The sequence below is a fragment of the Amblyomma maculatum genome, chromosome 2 (assembly GCF_055883805.1).
Source record: "Amblyomma maculatum isolate TAMU_Amacu chromosome 2, ASM5588380v1, whole genome shotgun sequence".
Lineage (NCBI taxonomy): Eukaryota > Metazoa > Arthropoda > Arachnida > Ixodida > Ixodidae > Amblyomma > Amblyomma maculatum.
In genome coordinates, this window is record NC_139345.1 from 25,176,450 (window position 1) to 25,201,222 (window position 24,773).

The window sequence follows — 24,773 nt, forward strand, 5'->3', positions numbered from 1 at the left end:
ACACGCATGCAACCCTGGCAAAGTTGCAGCAACGCCGGACGCGCTGCTATGGGCTCGCCATACAGTACACACCTAACATCCGTGACCGTGTACACGCATCGAGCGGCGATTGCTCACGATACGCGCATACGTGTTTCTCTAGTTTTGGTCAAGAGTGGATGGGACGTGACACGATACCGCACTGACGCGCAGCATCTCGCAAGACATGAGTCAGTTTCCACGCTACTCTTCATGGTAAGTATGCAGAATGCGTCTAACAATGAAAGCGTATCAGACCGGCGTATACGGGTCGCGCGAAACATTCGACGACAAAGCGTGTATCAGACCGGCATATACGGGTCGCGCGAAATACTCGACTACAGCATACCTCGAAGTCGCGGCAATGTATACATGCGCGCGAGAGAATGTTCACTAACTGCTGAAGGCGTCAAACCGCATCCGGGCGCACATCGACGACGCCGGACGAAAAGCGCGGAGAAAGCCGTTTGGAAAAAGTACGTTGTTTTTTTTTTCTCCATGCGATTCGACCATTTACCAAACACAATCGTCGTCGGACATGGTGCGCTCAGAAGTGGCTGGGAAAAGCCGCCTGCTTACCCATACAGAAGCACATATATTATGTTGAGGCATGAAAAGGAAAGAAAAAGAGCCTCTGCCCGTGCCACTTAGCATACAGAAGCACAGGCGCAATGGGACGAAAAAGAAAATGAGCGAAGGCAGAATTAAGTTCCCAGAGACGCTAACTGATTGACAGCAGAACGCGTGACCGCCGGCAGAAGGCAACAGCTAGAGAACAGGTAAACCATACCCACTCTATTTCACTTCGTCAAATTCTGCTTCGGTGTCTAGCTTGCTCACATCGGCACGGCTGCTCTGAACTGCCCTGAACGATACGCCTCTTGCCCCCTAAAACGGCCGCTTAGCCTCCACCCACAACCGCTTCGGTGGCTGGATTGCAGCTGGTCCTCTTGCGTAGGGGCGAGCAAGTGCGCTATTCGGCGATTGAGAATATACCGCGAGTGGAATGCCGCATGAATACATACGCGATGGAAAACGTGCGTCGCAACACAAGAAGGCAAAACCACTCATAGATACCGCGAGTTGAACACTTGCCGCTACGTAAATGGAAGCCCTACCTCCACAGGCACGGCTTTCATCGCCTCCATATAGGCACATTACACGCGCGTGCTCTTAGCGGAGTCTGCGAGGGCGGCCACTCCCTCCCTGTGCGTCTCAGCTAAGTACGCATATCCCCAGACAAGTCAAGTGCTGGCCGGGCATGCAAACTTTTTGCGACATGATCTGCATAACCAAGCATTGGAATCTGCAGAGAGTTACTCCTGAAACCTGAAAAAACAGAAAGAACGAAATCACGAAAAGGGAAGAATCTCCAGAAAGTGACCCGGTCGACTATTCGCGAAGTCTCATATGCGGCCTCCAACGCTCAGCATTTACGGGGAGAGCTGCACGCCGAAGCGCCTTATGTCCTCCAGTGTCCGTCGCGTGTCACCACCAGGACACATGCAGCAAAATGTCGTCATCGCAAGCCGCCGAAGTAACTGAGACGTCGTGACTACGGAACGAACAGCGCAGCCGAGAGAAAAACGCGTTGGGTTCCGAAAAGCGCGGCTGCCCGCCCTGCCGCAGTGTGTGGCGGCGGGAGGCGAAGAAGACGGGTTATTCGCACTCCGGAAACGCCGAACGAGACGAGCAGCGGGGCCTGGGCGCAGGCCAAGTGCAACACGGTCACACAGCGTCGGCGCGACGGCAGCACAGCGGAGGGGAGGAAATGCGACCGAGGATGGAACACACACATGAATGCCTCCAGCGAGACTCGGGGCTGCTACAGTCAGGAGCTACTGCAATCGATGCCCGTCACTGATCATGTACTCTTCAAGCTTACACATTGCTTCTGACCAAAGTTCCGTACTCAAGCAGCGAGTACCCTGAACATCAAATTTGCCCCCAAGTTTAGTCTGTAGTTATAAACGACAGGACAGAAGTGCGCACTGCCAATCACTGTGAGGAAGCTAGCGAGACACTCGCGAACACTGTGAAACCTAACGCGCTGACAGCAGCGCACGCGCTGCAATCTCCTCAGGCGGTTTCCTGACACAGGTCGTTCGTGGCAGCTTCCTAGCAGATATCATAAAAGCACTTACCACGTGCAAAGTAAGTAAGTTAGAGACCTGAAGCTCGACGGAAGCTCCATGCAGCACTAGTAACGGCATATAACGGGTGCTCTCTGTCCAAATTAAGCACCATACGCTTTTATTAGCATCTCGAGGTTCTTAAGCGCGCCATCCCTCAGTCGTTCGCACCGTGAAAGGATAAGTATCACGGCTCGAAGCAGTACTCGGAAGAAACTATAAGAAACAAGTTCTAAGAAGCAAAGAAATTGTAAGTTGCGGAGTTTAACATTCTGACGCGACACATGACATGCAATAAGGCGCGCCGCAATGGAGGGCTCGGGATTTAGACCGTTGACCTCGGGTATTTTTGCAGTCACCTCCATCGAAATATGGCAACTGCGGCTGAGATCGAGTCCGCGACCGTGGATTGAGCAGTCCAGCACCAATGCTATTGAGCCACCGCGGCAGGAAGAACTAAGCAACTTTATTTGGGACATAAATTAAGCGTCCAGCAAACCTGGCGAACATCGCCCCGGCTGAAGGAGCGCAGCAAAGGCCTCGCGATATTCTTACGCGCGAGCTCGAGGAGGAGGAGCCGCCGGACGCAAGAGACTGGCGAACCACGATGCCACTCTCGTTTGAGCGAGCACTTGTCACTAAAATAAGGAAGCGTAGGCGAAATACGCGCGGAAAGTTATCAGAATAGAAACAACGAACCAATTTATAGCCCGTGCTGTGGTTCAGCAACCAGGTACATATGTATCTGTTCTGTAGTTCCACGCCACCTTACCCGTAGGCAACTAAGCGAAAGGTGGTGCGAGCCCGCCAGCTTTGTTGTCGAAACTGGCACGCAATCCCCTCCCTCCCGCATTCTCGATTATGTCTGCCCGCCTGTTTCTCCTTCGCAAGGAATAAAAGCACAAGCAAGGAAGATAGAGGAAAAAAACAAACAAAAAAAAAACGAACAGGAGTAATAACGCAAGCTTCGAGGCGGTTGATGACGGGCGGAATCAGCCCACAGTCGACCGCTCGGCCCCGATGAAGAGAGGAAACTCGCGTAGGAACTACGGGCGAAGAAAAGAGGCGCGCTCCTAAAAGCAGGCCCCCCCCTCTCTCGTGAGTCTTTCAGACAGACTAAAGTTCAAGTCTCGATTTTGTTCACCCCTCTGGACAAGGGAAAGCTCACCTCAGTCGCGCCTCGGTCACGCCTGACACACCCGGAGTGAAACAGGAGACTGTGTTTATCAGTCCTCGACGACTCGACAGCCTTCCTCCAGATGTGTTTTGCAACACGTGCGCTTTACCTTCGAGAACTCCTCGCCCTAAACGACAGAGCCCTTGCAAGGTAGCAGTGTTTCTGCGGGCGACTTTGTTTGACAAGCCGACACATCCGAGTGGCCACGGGTGAACCGTCGTCATCCCCCTGCAGCGTCTTTACAGGTGAAGAGAAAACGAGTAGATGCACGAGGGCTGCGTAGGCACCCAGGGCGCAGTGATCCTCGCTTGTATGCCCGTTGCGAAGATACCCACGGAGACCAGTATTAAAATGAGCCAGTCTGACGGTGACATAGAGGTTCGCAGGCAGCCGCTGCATTTAGACGATCTGATCAGCTTTACTTAAATCATGGAAAAGTTTCAGGGCGCCCGAAATAGGCGCGTCCGCCATCTGTTGACACACACACACTAACTTGTCGCAGGGAGTAGCGAGGTTTTGAAGCGCAGCACCTAAAGTGGTATGATCAGAGGCTTCCGCCGTTCCGATTAGCATTAGACACGCGGCTAGGCCAACTACACGCAGTCAGGCGGTGGCAGCTGTAATTTCCCCAGCATCCTGCCCCACCAAGTAAAACTGCACAATATTAGCGTTCCTGTAATAGGCGGTCCCTTAGGAACAGCAAGACTGGAAACACGAGCTACTTAAATGCTACGCGCTCGAGGCGTCCCACGCATTCGCGCTAACGAAGATGCGCGGAAAGGAGCTTCGCCGAGTCCGTGGGCGCCAATTCAGAACGGCGGCTGAAAGTAGGCCGCATCCAAGCCTGCCGACGCGATAGGAGCCGACGTCACGGTCGTCGCTTGCGCGACGGTGGCCGCTAGCTTTCCCACGGGACGGCCCACCCACTGGGCCCGTTCTCCCACCGTCGCAGTCACTCCAGTGATCCAACCAGTTTTGCAAAACGCAAAAGAATAGATAGCAAGCTCTCTAAATCCCATTGTTCCCGTGATAGGATAATTTTAACCCAATTCGGACTTCCGATGACGGTGCTGCTGCAAGATGTGGGATAAATACTAGGGGGACACTTAAGCTCCTCGTTTAAGAGTACGACGCGATGACTGCCTGTGATTCTGTTTATTTAGACACAGAGTACAGTCGTGAGATACCTCTTTGCATGAAAAACCACACGGCATACATAAAACCCCCGCTGGTTCCCAAGCCAGGCAAACGATTTTTGTTCACAACAGAAAGTCATTGAAAGCTCCCCGTCGAAGAGCAGCACGATCGAGAGATCGCCATGCAAAGCCGTGCACGTTCATCGCGAAGTCTCTGTTCAGAGAGCAGTATGCAACACCTCCTCTATGGATCAGTGCCGTACTTCTATTTATTGTGAGGTCTATAGCCGCTTGCGTGCCCGGCTCGCATCGATGATTGAGAGCTCGAATTCCGCTCACTCTTTAAAAACCTGAAGATATTCTAAAAACGAATACAATTTGTTACTTGTGTACCCGCAGGGCAGTAAGCATTAGACAGGGGAGTGATTATGAGCATAAAAGAAAAGGCAAAAAAAGGAAAAGCAATGGAGCTGGTAATAATGAAAAGCAATTGACAGGCATAAAAGTAAACGCTAAAATATAAAGGAAGGGGCTGGTAATCTAGAAAGGTTGCAGATACTTTATGTTCGTATTTTATGCTTTATAAAGTTAAATAATTATAAAGGTCATGCGGCTGTGACGACATGCCACACGACTGTCAGCGAATCGAGATTTTTTGCTCACGTCATATCGCTTTAAAACGGAAGCTGTGCATTGTGAACCGAAGAAAAAAGCCGGTTGTAATACAAGTTAGACGACGGATTTCTTTAGTGGTCAAAAGACAGTGGGGCAGTTCATGTATAAAATTTGGTTTTCGCTACAGTGCGCACTTTCGTTGCTGTTGCTAAAGCAAGGACAGATTTAGGGTGGAAGAAGCGCAAAGCGTGAAATTTGACATAGAACCATGACGAACCATATTCTTTCTGAAGAAATATTCCTAACAATACATGGTTCAAATAAGAGTGCAATGCGTGCATAGCGACTGTAAATCTGGAGCTCCGTTATGGCTGAGTGCTTTGGTTTGCGGGGTTTAATGTCCCAAAGCGACTCAGGCTACAAGAGACGCCGTAGTGGAGGGCGCCGGAAATTTCGACCACCTGGGGTTCTTTAACGTGCACTGACATTGCACAGAACACGGGCGCCGTTGCTTTTCGCCGCCATCAAAAAGCGGCCGCCGAAGCCGGGATTCGATCCTGCATTCTTGGGAAGAGTAGTCGAGCGCCGTAACCACTGCGCCACCCCGGCGTGGCAAGTATGTCTGAGTGGTACACATCAAAAACTAATCGGAAAATTCGATACTCTGTAATGCGAATATGCAGCACGATAGCTTTCGAGATACTTCAATATTGCGATATGCAAATAGTTTGAGAGATAAATGCGATATGCCCAGTTATAATAATGGACTGCCTTTTTTTTCTTTTTTATGTTCGACAAACATACTCATTCTTCGACCAGCGCTACTCTTCAGCCCAAGAACGCAGTGGCGAATGAACCGCAGAGGAGGCCATATATAGAACTGGCGTCGACCGATTGTCATGGCGTTGCGGTTGAATCCATTTCACGGATGCACTTGCCGATCGGGGCCTTCGTCGCTGCGTTTTTTGAGTTGTACCCAACCATGCGGCGTGCTAATACTCCGTGCGCTCGACGACGATCGTGTCTGCTAGACCCGTTGTGCCTCAGTCAGAAGAGCACGTGAAAGGAAAGGAAAATGCAAAAACCATGAGACAGCGATTTTTGCTGCACCTTACTGCGCCTCTCCTCAGGCAGTATATGTTTCGCAGCGCCCACAGAGACGGAGCTCGCGACGCATGCCTTGATTACTTGTGATTATTACATTCTCGTGTAATTTTGTAATGAATTGATTACTTTTTTTAAGCAGTAACGTTTTGGGTAAATCATTATTTTTCTGTAGTCAATTACGGGTAATAAATTAATTCTTTGTTGAAAACTGTACAGGAGCGAAGCGCCCGTGACGATGTGATTGCGTCGCGCATTGTTTTGCCGCACGACGGTGATCATGGCTACCTGCCGTGTTGGGACGACGTTATTTAGGAGCTCCCAGCTTTTTAGCAAAAAACTGAGCCGGTCTTGCTGTTATTCTGCACCGGAAGCCGCGTCTGATTTTCAAGAATGCATCTATACACGTCTTTTTCAGCTCTTCAGTGCCCTTATACCCTCAACGCCTTTTTACGGCGCCTGCAACGAAGCGCGACGCTTCGTAGAGGACGTCACTGGCACAAGATGGTTATACGGTGTAACACCGCTCTACCGTCACTCATTTGAGAGTTTTCAGCGTAGCGGCTGATGTCTTGAAGAGGAAAAGTTGCAAAATCAGCGACAAATTTTGAAAAATTTTCCTGTTGAAAATTAACAAATTTGCTGGGGCTGTAATTGTTCATGCAATCAGTGACAGTTCAGATGGAGTAATAATAATCGGTTACTTGTTCTCTGTACCGTTCAGGTACAAGACTGTCGGTAATCAATTGTGTTCTAACTGGCGGTGCGCCGACATTGACGATCAAAGCAAGGAACGGGCGCGCTGGACAACTGCTCTGTAATATGAACTTGATGACTCTCTTGTAACTGCGAAACCAAGTGCGCAGCTACTGACCCACAAGACGGAAGTAGTAGTAGTAGTAGTAATGCACCTTATTCAGGACTCAAATTAAGCGTCCAACAGGTCGGCTGCCTGTCGTACCAAGGCTAGTTGTTCCTTCGGTGATGATTCTAGCCAGGCACGCCAGGATACAGGTGGGGGGTATGGATAGTGTGAGGATTGTATGGCGGCAGGACAGAGGAAAAGACAGTGTTCAAGATTCGCGTAGATGGAGGGGCAGTTAGGGCACGAGGCGTCAGCTCGCATGTGATAAAGGGAGAGGCGCGCCGGGGTAATGAGGGCATTTGATTGAATTTTACATATACAAGACGGAAAACGAGGGAGAAATAGAGAGAGAGCCGCTGTAGTTTGAAGAACAAGCATGCTGCGCCCAAGCATGTGCCCTCTCGGGAGAGTGAAGCTGTCCCAACCGGAACACCTGCGCGGGAAACTATGATACATCTTTTTCTGTGTCGCAGTTGGGCTGGAAAATAAATGAAGTATGTATATTGCTCTACTATGCACTGTCGGGGACAAAAGTATCTGGACCGCACGTCTGGCGGTTTTGGACTACAAGCACGACGTAAACTAATAATCACCTTATTTCGCTAGCGCACACGAAAGAGCTAAAGCACAACTTTCAAATCGAAACGTATGGTCCGAAACTATACTGGCCTATACGAAAGTTAGCCATGCACTTTGGTTTTTTTTGCGTGGTCCACAGACTTCTGTCCCCGATAGTACATACTCTCTAACCGGTATATTTTTATACGTCTGTTCCGAAGCCTTCGTTCCACAGCCTCTGAAAACGGTGACAAAAACGTTTATTGCAGAAGGTTGGCAATTTGGCCTACGTGGGGAGCGGAGGAAAAAAAAATTGGGAGAGAGAGAGATAGAAAATGGGTGACGCGGGTTCGAGTCTACAGGAGGCGAAGTAAAAGCGAGGTTATCAGCCTAAGATGCAAACTCATATTTCATTCTGCTGACACTCGCATAGCATGGGCACCTAGAGATGTATGAGCAAAATGGTCGCTTAATGAAATACGAGTCATCCGACCCCACTGACTTATTTTATGGTAACCATGGACAAGTCCCCGCTATTAGTTGATTGTCAACTTGGTCGCAAATGGAACCCTATGAACTACTTTTGTCTGCCTCTGCCGTGCGGAACGTTCAGCGGCCCACTCATGTGATCAGCATCACTTTTGTAGTGCCCACCTTTACCGATTTTTACGGGCGGCTTCTGACTACGATGACCTCGAAGGAAGGCCGAAGCGCACGGTAATGCTGCAAGGGAAGACTAGACAAAGCAAGAACGGTTATTTTGGCCATTGCATACGCCGAGCCGGTGGAGCGAGCGTCGGAGTAATCATGAGAGGGGGGGGGGGGGGGGGGGGGGGGCAGAATGCGAAGCAGGGTCATTTTCATTCCCATTTCATTTCTGAAAACAACTGCCACTGTGCCAAGGCTAACTGCTCCCGGCCATCACAAATTTTGCAAGGCAGTCGACACAGCTGGAAGAAAATGACCCGAAATGAGCTGGCTCTGGTCGTCATGCCTTTTTGTCATTCCGAATTCGGTTTCGTTCCCAGCCAGATAAGTGCTGTGCACTGATTCGTAGCTATAACATGGCACGATAAGAACCCATCCATTCGTTGCGGTCAGTTGTCTTTGCAACGAGAGAAAAGACGTCTTCTCTCCACTTTTTGTCGCTCCCAAAGGCAAGGGGCACGGACGCGCCGCAAAGGTTCGCGCGCTCCAAGGTCAGCGGCACTTGTTGCGGCGGGCCAAACAAGGTAGGAATGAGGGTCCCCCAAGGAACCAGGCTTCCTTGCCCCCCTCGTTCGCCCCACGAGCGACGGGGCGAGTGGAAAGACGACGCTCTTTATCGTGTCGCACAATAATGTGCGCGGGGTGTGGCTGCGGGCTTTCAAACCTGCCGGCCACAGGATCGGACCGCGCAGAAAAAGCGCCTCTAGCGCACGCTCCACAGGTGGGCGTGCACGGCTTTGACGACAAAGGTACGAACGCGGTCCCGCGAGAAAGCGCCGCGATCTGTTGTGCACACGGGAGCGCGGACTGTAGCATTTTCATATGCGTCAGGCTCGATTCGGATAGAAGATACACGGCCCGCGCACTGAACTTTCGCGCTCCCTTGCTGCGGTTTTGTTCGCGGCATACATATGCCGCTCTCGGAGCCTGCGGCCTTCTCTGCCTTGGCCTGTGATGGAGCATTTTGTCAGCGACAGCCACAGGTGTTGGGGGAAGGCGCACCCAACAGACAAGCACGCACAGCTTGCGTGCAGCCATCGAGCCAGAACGAGTGCTCTTGCAGCAACACCGACGTGCTGCGCCGTTGGCGGCGCACCGCCTCGCGCTGTGTGTTGATCTTATTCGGCAAGCGCCAAGTTTGGGCAGCTGGAGGAAAAGAAAACGCCCGGTCCTGCGCGGGCTCGCACGCCCACACGGCGCGTCTTACCGCGGAGATGCAGACCGGCATGCTTTCTCGGCACCCCCGCACGCTCATAGTACGCAAGCCCACAACGCTTCGCCAAGAAGTGAGTGTTCTTCAATAGCAACCGAGTAGTAAATACTACACACGACAGCGAGATTTCCAAATAGTTCGGCACTCCAGAGACGGCAAAGCGAGTGTGACCTCAGGCCGCAATGCCAAGGAGAGCAAGCGCCGGGTTTAGAGCTCCCGGAGGTATGTGTGGGCAGAGCGCGCCAAGGTGCGCATGTGACGGCTCTGACATGTCATCGGCGAGTTCGACAACATGTGCATGCATTGGAGAGTTCCGGAGTTTAGGCCATCGATCGGAGGAGCAGGGGGCTTCACGAATCGAACGGAGAAACGTCCCGCCACGAACTTTCGGAACAATTCGGGGAGCAGTTCTTGCGCCTTCAGTGCCGCAGATGCACAGTATTGGACACAAGGTTACTTATTAGAAAACAGAACAACATGTCAGACTCACAGGTTATCGATGACCGTGCCGCTATCGACGGTCTGATGTTCGGAGACGGAGTATCCAAAGTAGCTGCCCTTCATCCCGAGCTTCAGCAAAGGTAGTCTCGGTTCCAAGTTGAACGCATGCACACTGGCTAATAATCCCACCACTGTTATAAGAAAATACATAGTTTGAATAGTCCTCCAGAGCACAGTGGCAGAAGAAAGCGTACACGTTGTAGTACGGACCCACATTCCCGCACCCCGCACACCCATCAAGCCCGCACGGCTCAAAGTTTACCACTCGCTGCGTGCGCCCGCAGCCTCAGATCGTTTCTGTGTTTCTAACCTCTCCCTCCTTACTCCCTTCTCACTTCTCTTTTCTCTCACTCTCTTTCTCACACGAAGCTCCCGCCAGCAGCGGCCGATTCGACAACTAATGCGATGCGCGCAGAACGTCGGATGTCGGTTAGACTTGGTAGGTTGTACAGCGCCACTTAATATTTTCAACTTTTAAACGTTAATTGAATAAAATAAAAATTAAAAAGGTTTTATAAATCGCGGTTAGAACTAATCATTGAACAAAAAGCTTCCGAAAAAAGCGAAACAGGGTGGAAGTGAAGCGTTAGCTTGGGCATAACCTCCTCGGCTCGAGCGCTTGGGCACATTTGTCTAGATTGGTTCCCGCTAGGTTTCCGTCTGCTCTCAGTCATGTGTGAGCTGAGCAGTCGCTGCAGATGCTGTGAGGTTGTATTTAGGAGATAAAACTTGGCTCGAAAGCTTTTCGCATTGACCGTGCACGAAGGTGGAACAGTGATGATGCTTGACGCAGTAATGTCTGGGCCAAAAGCCGTCATACGTGTATTACGGCAAGCTTCTCAAAAAGTGTACGTTGTACAAACTTCTGTGCGAGGTACGTACGGTTGACAATCTCACACTGTGCTAGAGGTTTTGCAGTGCACGTCCGTGCTCTAAAGGTGCTCGTTTTATGAGACGTTCGCTATTATGCAGCTTCTTCAACAAACTACCCGGAAGACCCACTGCAGGGTATCCGCGTACTCGATCTGACTCGGTGAGGATGAAAAGTGGTTTCAAGAATTCACAGAGAAGTTTTCGCAAACAATCTCTCTTCTGCCCTAGTCACATTTCATGCGGACGACATCATGCACCGCGCTGCATGCTAGAAGCCGATCATTTTTGTATTCACATGCTTTTCAGGATACTGGCAGGTCCGTATTGCTCCATGATACTGGGCGATCTGGGAGCGGAGATCATTAAAATTGAAAGACCTGGTGAGGCTTCACGTCTTTGCCGTCACGTCTGATCTGACGTTCGGATAAGCGACGGTCTGTGAACAGAAGATAGCGACTATTCGCACGTGTAATTGTTAGCCGATTGCATTCACTTATATATACATGCTGTTACAGGCGTTGGAGACGAGACCCGCAACTGGGGACCGCCGTTTCTAGGAGATCAAAGTTGTTATTTTCTGTCGGTAAACAGGAACAAAAAAGTGAGACACGGTCTTTTTTTTTTTTTTCCTTTTTATTATTATTACTGTGCGCATGACGTGTTTGTTTTTCAGAGTGTGGCCATTGACTTCAAGAAACCAGAAGGTGTTGATTTGGTGAAAAAGGTAACCATTTAATTCACTTCCTCAGAACGATCGACTTAACCATGTGCAAATAACGGCAACAGATAGCTAGATCATCTGATGTGCTTCTGGAGAACTACTTGCCTGGAAAACTAGACACACTTGGTCTTGGATACGAGGACATCAGAACTGTTGCACCTCAACTTGTCTACTGTTCCATAACAGGTATATGCATAATTAATATTCCTTTGTCATTAACCTACAAAAAAGTGGGCTTGCGTTCAAGTACTCGGCATTGCAATCCCTAAAAAAGAATGCCAAGTAGCCGCTATGCACTTGCAGCAGAAAATGAGGTAGCCTTTATTATGGAACAGGAACTGGTGTACAGATGGAGAACCTAACGGAAGTGGAACAGACGAACCACACCACGCAAACATGTAAAATGTGACAAGGGGCAGACAGAGCAGTGAAGTTGTAATGCAAGCTTCGTCGTGGGAATCCCAGCTAACACTGCGTGGACATAGTCAGTAACCAAGAGATTTCAGAGAGAGTCTCTCAGATGTTTGCTGTGGGGACGTGATTGACTCGAACGACCTCGCTAACTGCTGTTGCAAGCTGGCAGTCAGCAGATATACAGCATTCATAAATTAGAAATCATAATCACTGTTTTCGGGGCACAACCCACCGATTCATACAGCAACACTAACAGCTCGTTCACTCTCGCTTGCGCAATATCAACACAATGAAGAGTCGCCCTTTGACCAGAAGTATAAAAAAAAAAATATTAATAAAGCCAAATATATGCTCCAAACAAATTAATTTGATTTACTTCCTGCACTTTGCACAAGCTTTCAGAGGCAAAGCGTTGGTTTAGTATAGGAATTTTCGCTTAGCATTAGCAACTTGTGAAGGTAATCAAATTACAAAACCTTATGTTGCACTGTTTCCTTTACACAGCTACAGCAATGCAGTCTCATGTGATCCATTACTGCATACTTTTGCTCAAATCTAAACAGCTGTAGCTAGTCAGATGCAGAATGTGGTTTTTTGTTTGAAATATGGCTTGTGGCAATAGTAGATTGCGTAGCTTGAAGTTAAGATGAAAACATTTTTCTAGAGGTAACAACTGAAGCAAAAGCCTCGCCACCGTGAGGCAGTGGTTAGGGTTTTCACTGCTGGAGGCAAACGAAAAGCAAGGCGCCCGAGTGCTGTGCGATGTCAGTGCATGTTAAATAACACCAGGTAGTCGAAATTTTCAAAGCTCTCTTGAGTCGCTTTGGGACGTTAAACCCCATACACAAAACCAAACCTAACACTGAAGCAAATGTTTGAATAGTTACTTACAGAGAAAAATTTATGACAACAAAAAATGTTTGATTGAAGCGCATAGATGTTGTGAAGAAAGTTCAGACTTTCTGGTGCTTTTTATTGAAGGCTTTTCCTTCTTGACAGCATTCGTGGTTTATATGAAGTTTTGACTCCCGCCTGTAGTCCACTGGCAATTTACACATTAAGAAAAGCTGGTCACACTCAAGAAAATTTTCAGTATTTGTTAATTGCTCTGCATAAATTCCTGACTACACTGCAGCTAGTGACACAGTGTTTGTGCTTGTGGTGATGGTGATGGTACGTACATGACACTTGAAATGTTGAAACAGTTTATGCAGCTACAAAGGGAAATCACCACTTCTATGAGATTGTGAGTAGTGTTATCCAGGCCATTAAAGATTTTTTTCACATTTCAGGAACAATGTTATGATGCCTTGTTGGCTTTTGTGTTCTGCTACCAAGCACAAGGTCACTAGTTCAGCTCTGGCCAAAATGGCAGTTTTTTTTTTTCATGGCAGTGAAATACAAAGCAACACATACCTGTAGTGATATTCAAGTGGACACAACATGTACACTTTTTGCAATGATATATTTATTCCTGGCAAGCAGTGTACCTGTTGTGCGCACTGTGTCATTGTGTGCAGTAAACAGGCCAGTGGTTTCACTGCTGGACCATGTTTAGAAGCTCTTGTTACATCACTGTGCTAGCTCTGTAGCAGTTAACATGAGAGTTCACCTCAATTCAAGGATTTCAAACACTGGGGGTGCAAACTGAGGCACAATACAGAGCAAAAGTAAACTTGATGACTTGTATTATATTCAATCACACCATAGGCTATGGACAGAAAGGACCGTACAGGGAGCGAGCAGGCTATGATGTCATAGCAGCCTCCATGGGAGGTCTGCTACACATCACAGGACCTCGTGGAGGCGAACCTTGCAAAGTCGGTGTTGCCATCACAGACTTGGCAACAGGCTTGTACGCTCATGGAGCCGTCATGGCTGCACTTCTGCAACGAAATCGCACTGGCAGGGGACAGTGGGTCAACTGCAATTTGTTTTCTACTCAGGTATGGATCTTGTCTCAGATAAGTGCCCCTCACACCACATGTACAAGCAATGCACCCCCCCCCCTTCCCCCCCCCCTTTTTTTTATTGATATTTTCCAACCAAGCTACTGTGAAATTACCTGTGCCTGTCCAACATAGACTGGTAAAAATGGCTGAGGATTTATTTTCTATATTCATCTTTTTTTCCTTCATTCATCAAGAAAACTGTGCTGTGGCCGAAATTACAAGATGAACACACTTGCCAAGGCTTTATTCAACTAAACTGCTTTTCATTTGTAATGTTCTTGCTTTATGTTTTCATCTTTTATATTCTTATGCATTACTGCACATTAGTAACATACATTAATTCTTCCCGTAATGCTGCTTATTGCATTGCCAGTGAAAATGGATGTGATTGAAGATTGCAAAATACATAAGGCAGAGTAATGGGTAAGACAATACGTACATCATTTGTCAAGAATACATGGCCCACTGGGTTTGCTTTGACTTATGCAATGTGGCATGCTTTACTTGTGTGAGCACATGCAAAATCTTTCAAAGGTGAGCAAAATTCTTGTTTTTACACCCCTTAGGAACAGTTCCTTGAAGAGTGCAAGAGCCTCGCTGTAGGGCAAAGAGGCAAACCCCTTGGGCTGGATATTTTGACAGATGCAGTACATTTCGAGCGAAATCTAGCAACAGAGTTTAATAAAGATGGCAGAGGCAATGCAAAGAAAAAATGTGCTCAGTGGCACCATGCAGGGGCGTTGGGAAGAATAAACAAGGTGTTATCAGTTAAGATAATAAACAGACCTGCCCAATGAATATCAAATGTGTCGACTTCATCCTGATAACTTCTTTCTAGGGACTCTGTGTGACTTATTCATTTTAAGCTCTTGCCTAGTGCAGTGTGTTTTGAGATATTGACAGGCAGCCGTTTTCTTAACAGCAGTGGCCTATCAACTAGCCCAGCAAAGAACTCCATCTGCTCAGTTCGCTGCATTATTAGTCGACTAGTTTTTCCACTAGTGTCTAAAGGGAAGTCAGGATTCCCACAAAACTGAATCACGCATTTGAGGTTTCGCTATGAATAACTTACATTTCATACTTACTAATAGTCTAATAGAAAGGTCAGCGTTATAGTGAACATTCAGATCAACGTTTCACAATTAGGTGTAGGAACTCCACTTTTGTAGAAGACACCATGTTAACAATTTGTTGTCATTAATATGGATTTTTACAGCATCTTCAGTGCATACAGGTCACCAGATGCTAATCGTACCAAGCAGGATTTCTTTCCTTTTCTTTTTATTCGAGAAGTTTGCCATCAGGCATGTGAAAAATGGAGCGGACAGTAGGAGAAAGTTAGAGCAAGAAGTGTAAACTGGCCACTCGTAAAAATTCGCAGAAGTTCCCAATAAACTGATTGTCTAGCGTCCACTTGCGGTAGTCACATTATTCCCACCGCAGGCCTACTTTCCTTAGGTAGCACTGTCTCACGAATGCCGTATCTGCGCAGGTCTGCAGCAGGTGTTTCATATTGCACAGTTCAGATAAAGTACCACAATGCGGGCATTTGTCGGTCACTTAAAGCCGTTCGTCACGCCACCGATGAAGCACAAAATGGGTCAGAGCCACTCCTGCATGAATCCAGAGCACAGATAGCTCCTTCTCCTGAGTGAGATTACGGAGGAGAGGGTATGAACACAGAGGAATTAGAGAACGTGTTCGCTGGCACAGATTCTTTAAACATGAAACAGGAACGGATCTAGATGGAAGAGGGAAGGTGGTGGGATGTCTGACATGTCAAGGTGTGTCATTGTATCCACATGGATATTATGTAGGTCGTGGGCATGACTGAATCCAATGTATACGCGCAGGGCAGGGCTATTTTTTGCAGGGCTGGTGAATGGATTGTGTAATTTGGAATGTGCGCCGAACAGCCTTAAGCTGCTTAAAGGTCCACTGAAACGGTCACCAAGAAGCCACTGATAAACGTGTTTATTGTGTAGAACAAATCTTTTTGTGCGTTAACCCAAAGTACCTATATCTCCTTGGAACAAAGCCAGCAATTTATTATTAATTTTTGAAAACAGCGTTTTTTGAAATTCGCGGGCAGAGAGGTCGTCGCTTGGCGGAGTTGCATTGAACTATTTCCTTAAACCGTGACGTCAAGGGTGAGTTGACTGGCAAGGCTTGCTAGAAGCTGCGATTCGCTGCAGCCACTGCAGCCATGATGTCACGGACACACTTCCGGTAGCTGCGAAAGTCGTCTGCTCGTGCGTTGCTTGAACTCTGTGTGGGCTGTTGTTACACAGCTCGCCGTCCTTATCGGTTAGGTGGCCATTGCCTATCAAGTACAATAACCGAAGCGACGCAGTGATCGGCGGAACGAAGCTGCATTTACAAATATTTATATAACGTGGTTTCAGGAGTGAGTTTGAGTGGAAGGGAAGCAGTTACATTGTGTATCGCCTGGAGCTCTAAGGCAAGGCGAGTGCATATATCCACGCTACATGTTGCGCGAGAGTTAAGATGAGGGTGGGAGGGACTGTACACATCGGTAACTCTCTGCAGTGCTGTGTGTGATGCATCAATGTATATTATGCACCCTGGAGGTAAAGGAGCGGCTGATATCGGCGGCAAAGCAGTGGAACGAGTGTCTGTGAGTTGGCAGTATGACCAAGGAGGAAGGGTCTGTTTGGATGGAGCTGTATCGACATTTTCTGTGGTCTGTTTGTCTCACTCTGGTCGATGAGTTCAGCTAATGTATTAAGTTGAGCATACTCTTGCAGGACGGATATGAATGTAAGACAAGGGAGATAGGTTATGGCGTGCATAGCTTCACGATTGATAGCTTCAAGGGAGTCCCTTTGTCGATGGGTGAGGCGATGATTTTGTGCCTGGTACACTATCCATGACTGAAAGATGGAGCGCACGAGCTGACGTGCAGTATCAGAATGCACTCTGCTGGAGCGCATAGCTATGCGACGAATCAGACCATGTGTAGCGAGCCGATTTATGGGTAGCGTTTAGCCAAGGGGTTCCAGTCTCAGATGTATGGAGAAGACCTGGACCACGAACACTTTCTACTTTATGAATTTGAGAATTATCTACCGTAAAAGTAAAAGGGGCTTCTTTTCGTAAACCAGATTTGTTTTCGATGTGAATGAAACATGATTTATTACACGATAGGGTCAGACCCAAAGTGAAGAGTAGAGATGTTAAGACATCCAGCGCATGCTGGAGCGCCGACTGTTTTACAGGCGCATCTGGATGACAGGACTACAAGGTTACATCATCTGCATATGCAAGAACGCGTATAGAAGGCATGTTTTCTAGGGCTCGAACAAGAGCCACATTAAATAATGTGGGGGCGAGGACGGAGCCCTGGGGCACCCCGGGGTTGAAGGTGAAGTGACCAAAAGGCTTCCCATGCACGCAGATACTAAAGGTTATGTTTGTTAAAAAGGAGTGAATTGAAAGAAGAAAGCAATTCGAGAGACCGAGGTCCTGAAGGGTTCCAAGAATTGCAGACGTTATCATATGCCTTTGTGGCCTCTGTAGTGATTACAGTACACTCCAGATGACTCTGGGGAGAATGGTTAAGTACGTCAGCAGCCAAAGCTGCAAGGCCGTCTTTCGTTCCAGTTTGAGGATGGACCCCGATTTGAGGTTCTGGATAAGCATTCGATTCCAACCACTATGACAAGTAGCTAGAATGTGTTCGTAAAGCTTGCAGGTAGTAGGCGTAAGGGAAATAGGGTGGAGGGCCAATAGAGAAACTGGCGGTTGACCTGATTTGGGTATCAGCACAACAATAGAATGTTTCCGCTCTCTCGGAATTACTCCAGAATGCCACACCTCATTGAATGTATCAAGCAGAGACTGTAAAGCAGACCCTTCCAAATTACGAAACAAGGAATTAGGTATGGCGTCGTGTCTGGGAGCAGTGCTTGTCTTAAATGGAGGCCAGCAATTCTGCCATAGTGAAGTCTGTAGTAATCTCATCAGGGGGCTCAGACATGGTAACACCGGAGAAGGAGCAGGAATACAGTCATCATTTGGGAAAAGGCAGCATTTCTGTATCAGCCTTGTACAACCATTAAATGTGTAGTATTCTGCAAGTGTGAAACGTCCTTAACCGCGAATCAATTTTTTGGTATACATCATGGTGCCTCTTTTCTGAAAAGGTTTCAGTGCTGGCCAACATAGCTTCCAACTACCTCAATGCTAACCTTGAGGCAAGCCGTCATGGGACAAGCCACGAGAGCATTGTACCGTATGCTGCATTTGAAACGTCAGATGGTTACATTACCGTGGGAGCAGCTAGTGAAGGACAGTTCAAGGTCTTCTGCAGAGTTCTTGATGTTAATGAACTCTTATCTGACCCTCGTTTCCAAGACAACCCAAGGCGTGTTCAAAACAGGGATGCCCTGGCTGAAATTCTGAATAACAGGCAAGTATTACACTTTGCACGAGCAATATCAAGAGATTAAAAAAAAATAGGAGGGGGTCTGAAAATACAATGTTGCAAAAGTGGTGAGAATATATACCCCCCTGTTTACGTGAGCTTAGAAAATAGTCAACTCGAGAATAAATTTTAAACAAACATCAACTGTTGTATGTAGAGCTTTGGGATACAAAGAACACAAACACCACAAGCATTCAGTGCAAATATTTTTAATATTTAACCTTTCTTCCAGCACCTAGTGAACTGACTTAATTTAAATGATGGCCAAAACAGGCTCATTCTCTACAATTCGGATCACTTCTGGGCAATACCACCCAGAATGTTCCAAAAACTTTATTTGGTTTCATTTTGGCCAAGATGGAGCCTTTATCTTGCAGCGACCCTGCTCAGTAACACATTGTCCTTGTCTTTTTGCAAAATTCACAAGTTATATTGTAGATGTAAGCCACAGTTTTGTGAGGAAAAAAAAAAAAAATGTCCATACATCCAACTTTAATCCAACAAATGTGACTGCTACCTGTTTCATACTGTTGACATATGCGCATTGGTAACTTTTGTTTTTGCCATTTTTCTGAAGAGATTCACTCCTTTCAGAGACTCTCTGAAGGTACTTGGCATGTTCTGCACATTTCTATGTACTGCACCGTGGAGTAGCCCGAAACACTTCACACGGGCAACTTTTTATTTTTTTTTTTTACTTATCAGAAAGCTTAGAATTAAACAACTTCGTGCATTGGTTTCTAAATAGTAAACTGAATATACTTATTGTTTCTGTGATAGCTTCAGGGTGTCAAATTTTGCGAACCAGTGGCTTTTTTCTTTGTAAGCAGTACTTGTTTTATGCTTCATCATTAAAACCAGTTCTATTGACAACACTGTAACATGCTTGCAAAGAAAAAATATGGTTGAATTTATAGTGTGAATAAACATTTTACAAATGCCACAATGTAATTACTTCTTTCCCCATGAGGAATGAGTTTTAAACTAGCCAGCCACGATATGGTTGCACAAGAAATTAGTAAATAAAAGTGCCATCTGCCTTATGCATAGTAGAATAAGTTTCGTTCAAATTGTTACAGCATTTTCTTAATACTGCCAGGGGAAGATGAGCTTTAATAAATATAATATCCTCATGCCCAGTTTTATGTTTCACAGCTGCTTTGCAGTGCATACAAAAGTGTGCAGAATGCTGATTTGCAGAAAAAGTTTGTATTGCCTCACTAGTTTGTCGGCTGATATTTCTTTTCCTGTGAATGTAGCATGGATGTCCCTTCCTGATTAAGTCGACGGCCGTCCAAAATACGCGCAAAACACGCAAGCAGGTGGTTGATATCTTTAAAGCACCATTCGCATCCAATGGCGCCACAGAATAAAGCAAAGTACAGCAGGCACAGATGGTACTGGAGGTGATGCTTCTCATGTCTAGCCACTTCACTTCAGTGCATGGCTGGATTAAGTGCAATGGTGCTTTGAAGACAGCAATCTTTTTTTTTGTGTGTGTGTGTGTTTGCTCATATTTTGGATGGCCTTCTACATTTTATTAAGCTGTTTCACCTGATCACGCAGAGATAAAGTTTTTCCCCTTGAACCCGCAAGCTGCAAACTTTCTCACTGAATTTACTTACGTGTGGTTATGCATATATAATCATCAATGTCTTGGAAGCACTTGAGGCTAAAAAAAAGATTGTTTTCAGAATGTTCAGGGAGGACTTGGTTTGAAGACATATGTATCAGAGCACAGGTTTCAGTCTATGCCGCCAGTGAATGCCTTAGTGTAATAGATGTGAAAGTTGTCATTAACTATTAATGAGCATGCCCCTGTTATTCCAGGTTCAAAAGCAAGACAACCAAAGAATGGCTGGAGCTCTTTGAAGGCTCAGGGATACCATATGGGCCAATCAACACTATTCAGAAAGTGTTTGAAGATCCCCAGGTATGTCTGCACTTAGCACACAGAATATATTTATTAGCCAAGTTAGTGTAAACAGTGCCCGGCCAATGCGTCTGCTACCGGCATGTCCAAAACAGATGAACTGCTAATCTAGTGTTGCCTAAGTGAACACCTAGGAAAACTGTGTGTTTAAGTCATCAGCCTTGTTATTTAATCTCATCTTGTATTTTGTGCACGTTTAACTTTTTGTTGTTGTATTACATTCTTTATTTTGCTGCGTTATGACCTTGTTTTTACTCCACTCCCTTCTGTAACGTCCCCTGGGGCCTTGAAGGTATTGTAATAAATGAATAAATTACGACCTTTTCGTTTTTTTGCTTTTCTTTTCCGTGTCAATACACCTGCATAATACATGATTGTTAAAACTTTGTGGAGATGTTATTGTCTCATTACTGAAATGTAAACCTTCCCTTTGTCACACCACCACAGTGACAGCCTATGCCTTGTACAGGGGGCACATTTTCTGTCACAACCCTTCTTATGACTGTTTGTGCCCCTCACCGTCACAATGTTGGGCTAAAATCTGACTTCAACTGACTGTGAATGCATGCAAAAATGCTTCAGCTGCAACATACTTTTTCCTTCTTACCCTGTGGAACAAAATGTTTCAAAGCTTAGTTTGCCTTTTGCAGGGCAAGGAAATGATTGTAAAGCTTCCTCACAAGACTGCTGGCACCGTATCTTTAGTTGGTAAGGAGCACCATTCTCAAAGAAATGTAGACTTGGGAAAGTAAAGCATAGCATGTTCATCTCTGTATTTCGCTCTAAAAAGCAGCCCTAGTACAGCGGTACAAACTGCTGGAATAACTGCACCATCACCATTAGCAAAGGAAGTGTGCATTGTGCTGCAAACCTGTACATGACTATGCATGTGGAAGGGCTTTGTTGCAATTAAAAAGTGAATAATTTCCAAAAGAATGTTTAGCCACTAGTTCTAGAATATTTGTAGAGAAAAAATGCAGCATGTTCCAACTTTGACCAGTACTCATCCGTTAATCTGAGAAGGTCCTAGAGTTTATTTAAGCTTTAAACGGCGCATAACTGTGAAACTGAATGCTACACTGAAATTTAAACTGAACAGTGAATTTAGCTAGGCTTTAAACGTATGTTACACCCTAAACTGTGTTGGATAAAGAGGCAACTGTGCTTGTTGTTTTGTCTTCTCTGATGTTTGAAAGAGCAAGATTTTGATATCAATCGTAAATGATGCAGGACCTGCTGTTGAATTCAGCGAAGGAGTGAACCAAGTTCGATCACCACCACCGCTGCTTGGCGAGCACACAGATGAGGTGCTCTTAGAGTTTCTTAGTAGAGACGACATTGCCCGACTCCGGGCAGGTAAGGTTATTGCATGACTAAAATATGTTCACAATGCCATACAATTAGATCAGTTTTGGATACAAATTGCAAGCATGTTAAAAGCACAGCCATTTGTATAAGAAAGGTTACTGTCATATAAGTGCAAGTGTGAGGAGCCTGTGTGGAATTTTTAAGTGCATCTTGTATCAACAACATACATACATGCATGTCACATTTAGTTGTGCTTGCACACATTCTTTTTGTGCACAAATTGAAACACAGATATAAGTTATGCGCGCCCCTCCACTCATTCACTTGACGATCACCAACCATGACTGTTGCTGCCACCAAGCCCTATTAGCTTGCTGTGGACAAGTTTGCCAATAAACAGCTCCGTTCTCAAAATTGTCTGCTTGCTCGCTGTTATATTACTGTATTGGAACAAACTTTTTCTGTCATGTTTATAGGGACCTTGCAATGATAAAGTCAGTGGCAGGGAGTAAATAAATGCTCCATTACAATACGCTTTGTGTATGTGGAACTATCAACCACATTGGGTAGAAAAGAAGCATTGAACTGGGAACCTAAGACACGATACTATGTGACAGTGTAGAAATTGGTCTGAAGAGTAGGGTCTGCAGTCTGGCAAGAAATCAAGGTACTGGAAGCAGTGAAGGATATTCATAGACCAAGGTCAAGTATCTTGGAATAACAGCTTGTGGAGTGAGTTGGTGCATGATACCCAGAACAGCAGCGCACGAAGAAATACAACACCGGTGCATACTACCAACTGTAATACAAAACGGAACCCGAACTTCCTCCTTGGGTGTAGAGGAGGACGTTGTGCTTGGGCGTGAAAGAGCGTGAAAGTTCGGGTTCCGTTTTGTATTGCAGTTGGTAATGTGCGCCAGTGTAGTGTTTCTCTCCTGGTGTTGTCTTCATTGTGCCGCTGTTCTGGGTATCAAGGTCAAGCAACCATGGTAGACCCAGGCAAAGAGAAAGGAATCAGCAATGGAATAAGAAAAGTTGGGACACTTGAGTTCCATTCACCTTCAAGGGCACGGCAAGACAATGTTAATGACTCCCATGTACATTTGTGCATGCACTTTGTTAATCGCTTTATCACTAATGCCTTTTTTTGAGCCTTTGTTATCTCATGCATACTCCTTAATATACAGTCATATGTGAAGGACATAAAGCCTTTTTTAACCAAGCCATACAAACGTGCCTGCGTCACGCAGGCACGTAGGGGTGCGTGTCTGACTTAGGATAGAGAGATCACCTGGTTCAATTAACATCTCGCCCTCCATAAAGCTCTTGCCAACTCTGCCGTGTTAGGTGGTTCCGCGATGTTAAACAACCTGGCAATCAATAAGTGCCGGTCCATGTCACCTGCCAATTATCACCTTCCAGAGGCATGCTCGTGAGTTTTTGCTCAACACTGATGCTGGGATTTCTGCTGAAGGGAAGCCTGAACACTGTCATTTTAAAAAGGTAGGATTGCACTGAGTAAGCAATCCCAAGTTACGAGTGAAAGATTACCAATATCCAGACCACAAAAAAGAATCGCATAAACAGTCTATCTTTCCAGAGCTAACCAAAGGTGCAGTAACTTGGAGCTGAAGACAAGGTGGCAAGAATGAAAATTAATACGACTAGTGCAGTTCTAAAAGCAGAAAAAAAAAACCAGCATGGGCACTTCATAAAAAATGCAAACTGCGGGAGAGACAATCGGTGGTCTCTTAGAGCAGCAGAAGCTCATATTGATTGTAATGGAGCTGAGAACTTTTCTGACACCACACAGTGATTACAAACATCTGCTTGTATTATATGCTCACAGCAGTTATATATTGCCGCGAAACCTTCAAAACAGTATTTGTTGTTTTTTTAACAGCCGCCGGCATACAGGCTTATCACTCTGATTCTGGACCGCGTATCAGTTCCGTAATCTTTGTTTGTTAATGCTCGATGTCGCGAGTCACACCTTTATCAGTTTTGTTGTAGCGCAAGATGCACCGAGATCTGTCTGGAAGGTTCCGGCCACTCGGGTGTCTTTCCACGATGTTCCAGCCCGTGCTGGTAGCTGTTTGTGACGTTATCTAGATTGTTCTGTGCAGCCTTTAAATTGAGCGTTGCCGAGTGTGACGGGCATTCTTTGTTCGACGATCGACGAGCACGTTTGTTTCTATCGCCGCCGCCGAGTTGCTTAGTTCTTTTGCAGGCGCAAGTCAGCCCAAATAAACAGTTTCTTTAGTGCAATCATCGACCCTTCAATTGTGTCGTCGACCTCGTCACCACTACGTGACAATATGCATACATGCTCACATACTTGAATTCTCCAGTCATTGAGCACATGTCTACTACAGTCATCATGTCTAACCTTTTAGTGACCCCCTCCCTTGCACACACACACAAAAACAGGTGACATGTACATTGTCATCATCATCATCAGCCTGACTATACCCACTGCAGGGCGAAGGCCTCTCCCATATTTCTCCACTTAACCCGGTTCTGTGCTAGCTGCATCCACTTGACCCCTGCGAACTTCTTAATCTCATCCGCCCACCTAACTTTCTGCCGCCCCCTGCTACGCTTTCCTTCCCTTGGAATCCAGTTTGTTACCCTCAGCGACCATCGGTTATCCTCTCTTCGCACTACATGTCCTGCCCATGTCCATTTATTCTTCTTAATTTCTACTAGAATGTCGGTAACTTGAGTTATTTCTCTGACCCACTCTGCACGCTTTCTATCTCTTAATGTTACCACTACCATTTTTCGTTCCATAGCCCTCTGGGTTGTCCTCAACTTAAGTAAAACTCTCTTGGTTAGCCTCCACGTTTCAGCCCCATAGGTGAGTACAGGCAAGATGCAACTGTTGTATACTTTCCTCTTGAGCGATACCGGTAAGCTGCTAGTCATAATCTGCGAGTGCTTGCCAAATGCGCTCCATCCCAATCTTATTCTTGTTATTTCCTTTTCATGGTCTGGATCTGCGGTTACTACCTGCCCCAAGTAGACATATTCGCCTACTATTTCCAGTATTTCGCTACCTAATGTAAACTGCTGTTCCTTCCCGAGGCTGTTGAACA

The 24,773-nt window shown here is 46.4% G+C and overlaps 2 protein-coding genes across 4 annotated transcripts in view; one reads left to right on the forward strand and one right to left on the reverse strand.

Annotated features, from left to right (window-relative positions):
* The window catches only part of LOC146198168 (integrin alpha-PS1-like), a 111,160-nt gene extending 100,813 nt beyond the window's left edge, over positions 1 to 10,347 (reverse strand). The window contains exon 1 of the mRNA XM_084593522.1: positions 10,017 to 10,347. Within this exon, the coding sequence (XP_084449648.1) occupies positions 10,017 to 10,264 (248 nt within the window). The 5' untranslated portion in view covers positions 10,265 to 10,347. The remainder of the gene's footprint in view (positions 1 to 10,016) is intronic.
* Positions 10,348 to 10,661: 314 nt separating this feature from the next.
* Positions 10,662 to 22,089, forward strand: LOC146198169 (succinyl-CoA:glutarate CoA-transferase). 3 transcript variants are annotated; one of them, XM_084593523.1, is made up of 11 exons: positions 10,663 to 10,901; positions 11,000 to 11,060; positions 11,207 to 11,280; positions 11,416 to 11,501; positions 11,574 to 11,624; positions 11,687 to 11,807; positions 13,746 to 13,981; positions 18,154 to 18,419; positions 20,265 to 20,367; positions 21,018 to 21,075; positions 21,598 to 22,089. In XM_084593523.1, the coding sequence occupies exons 1-11, from the start codon at positions 10,805 to 10,807 to the stop codon at positions 21,738 to 21,740; spliced, it is 1,296 nt and encodes a 431-aa protein (XP_084449649.1). In that variant the 5' UTR covers positions 10,663 to 10,804; the 3' UTR covers positions 21,741 to 22,089. The 3 variants fall into 3 exon arrangements, with proteins under 3 accessions (XP_084449651.1, XP_084449650.1, XP_084449649.1); XM_084593525.1 differs by lacking the exon at positions 13,746 to 13,981 and having other exon boundaries at positions 10,662 to 10,901; positions 18,365 to 18,419; XM_084593524.1 differs by lacking the exons at positions 11,687 to 11,807; positions 13,746 to 13,981 and having other exon boundaries at positions 10,662 to 10,901.
* The last annotated feature ends 2,684 nt before the right edge of the window (positions 22,090 to 24,773 follow it).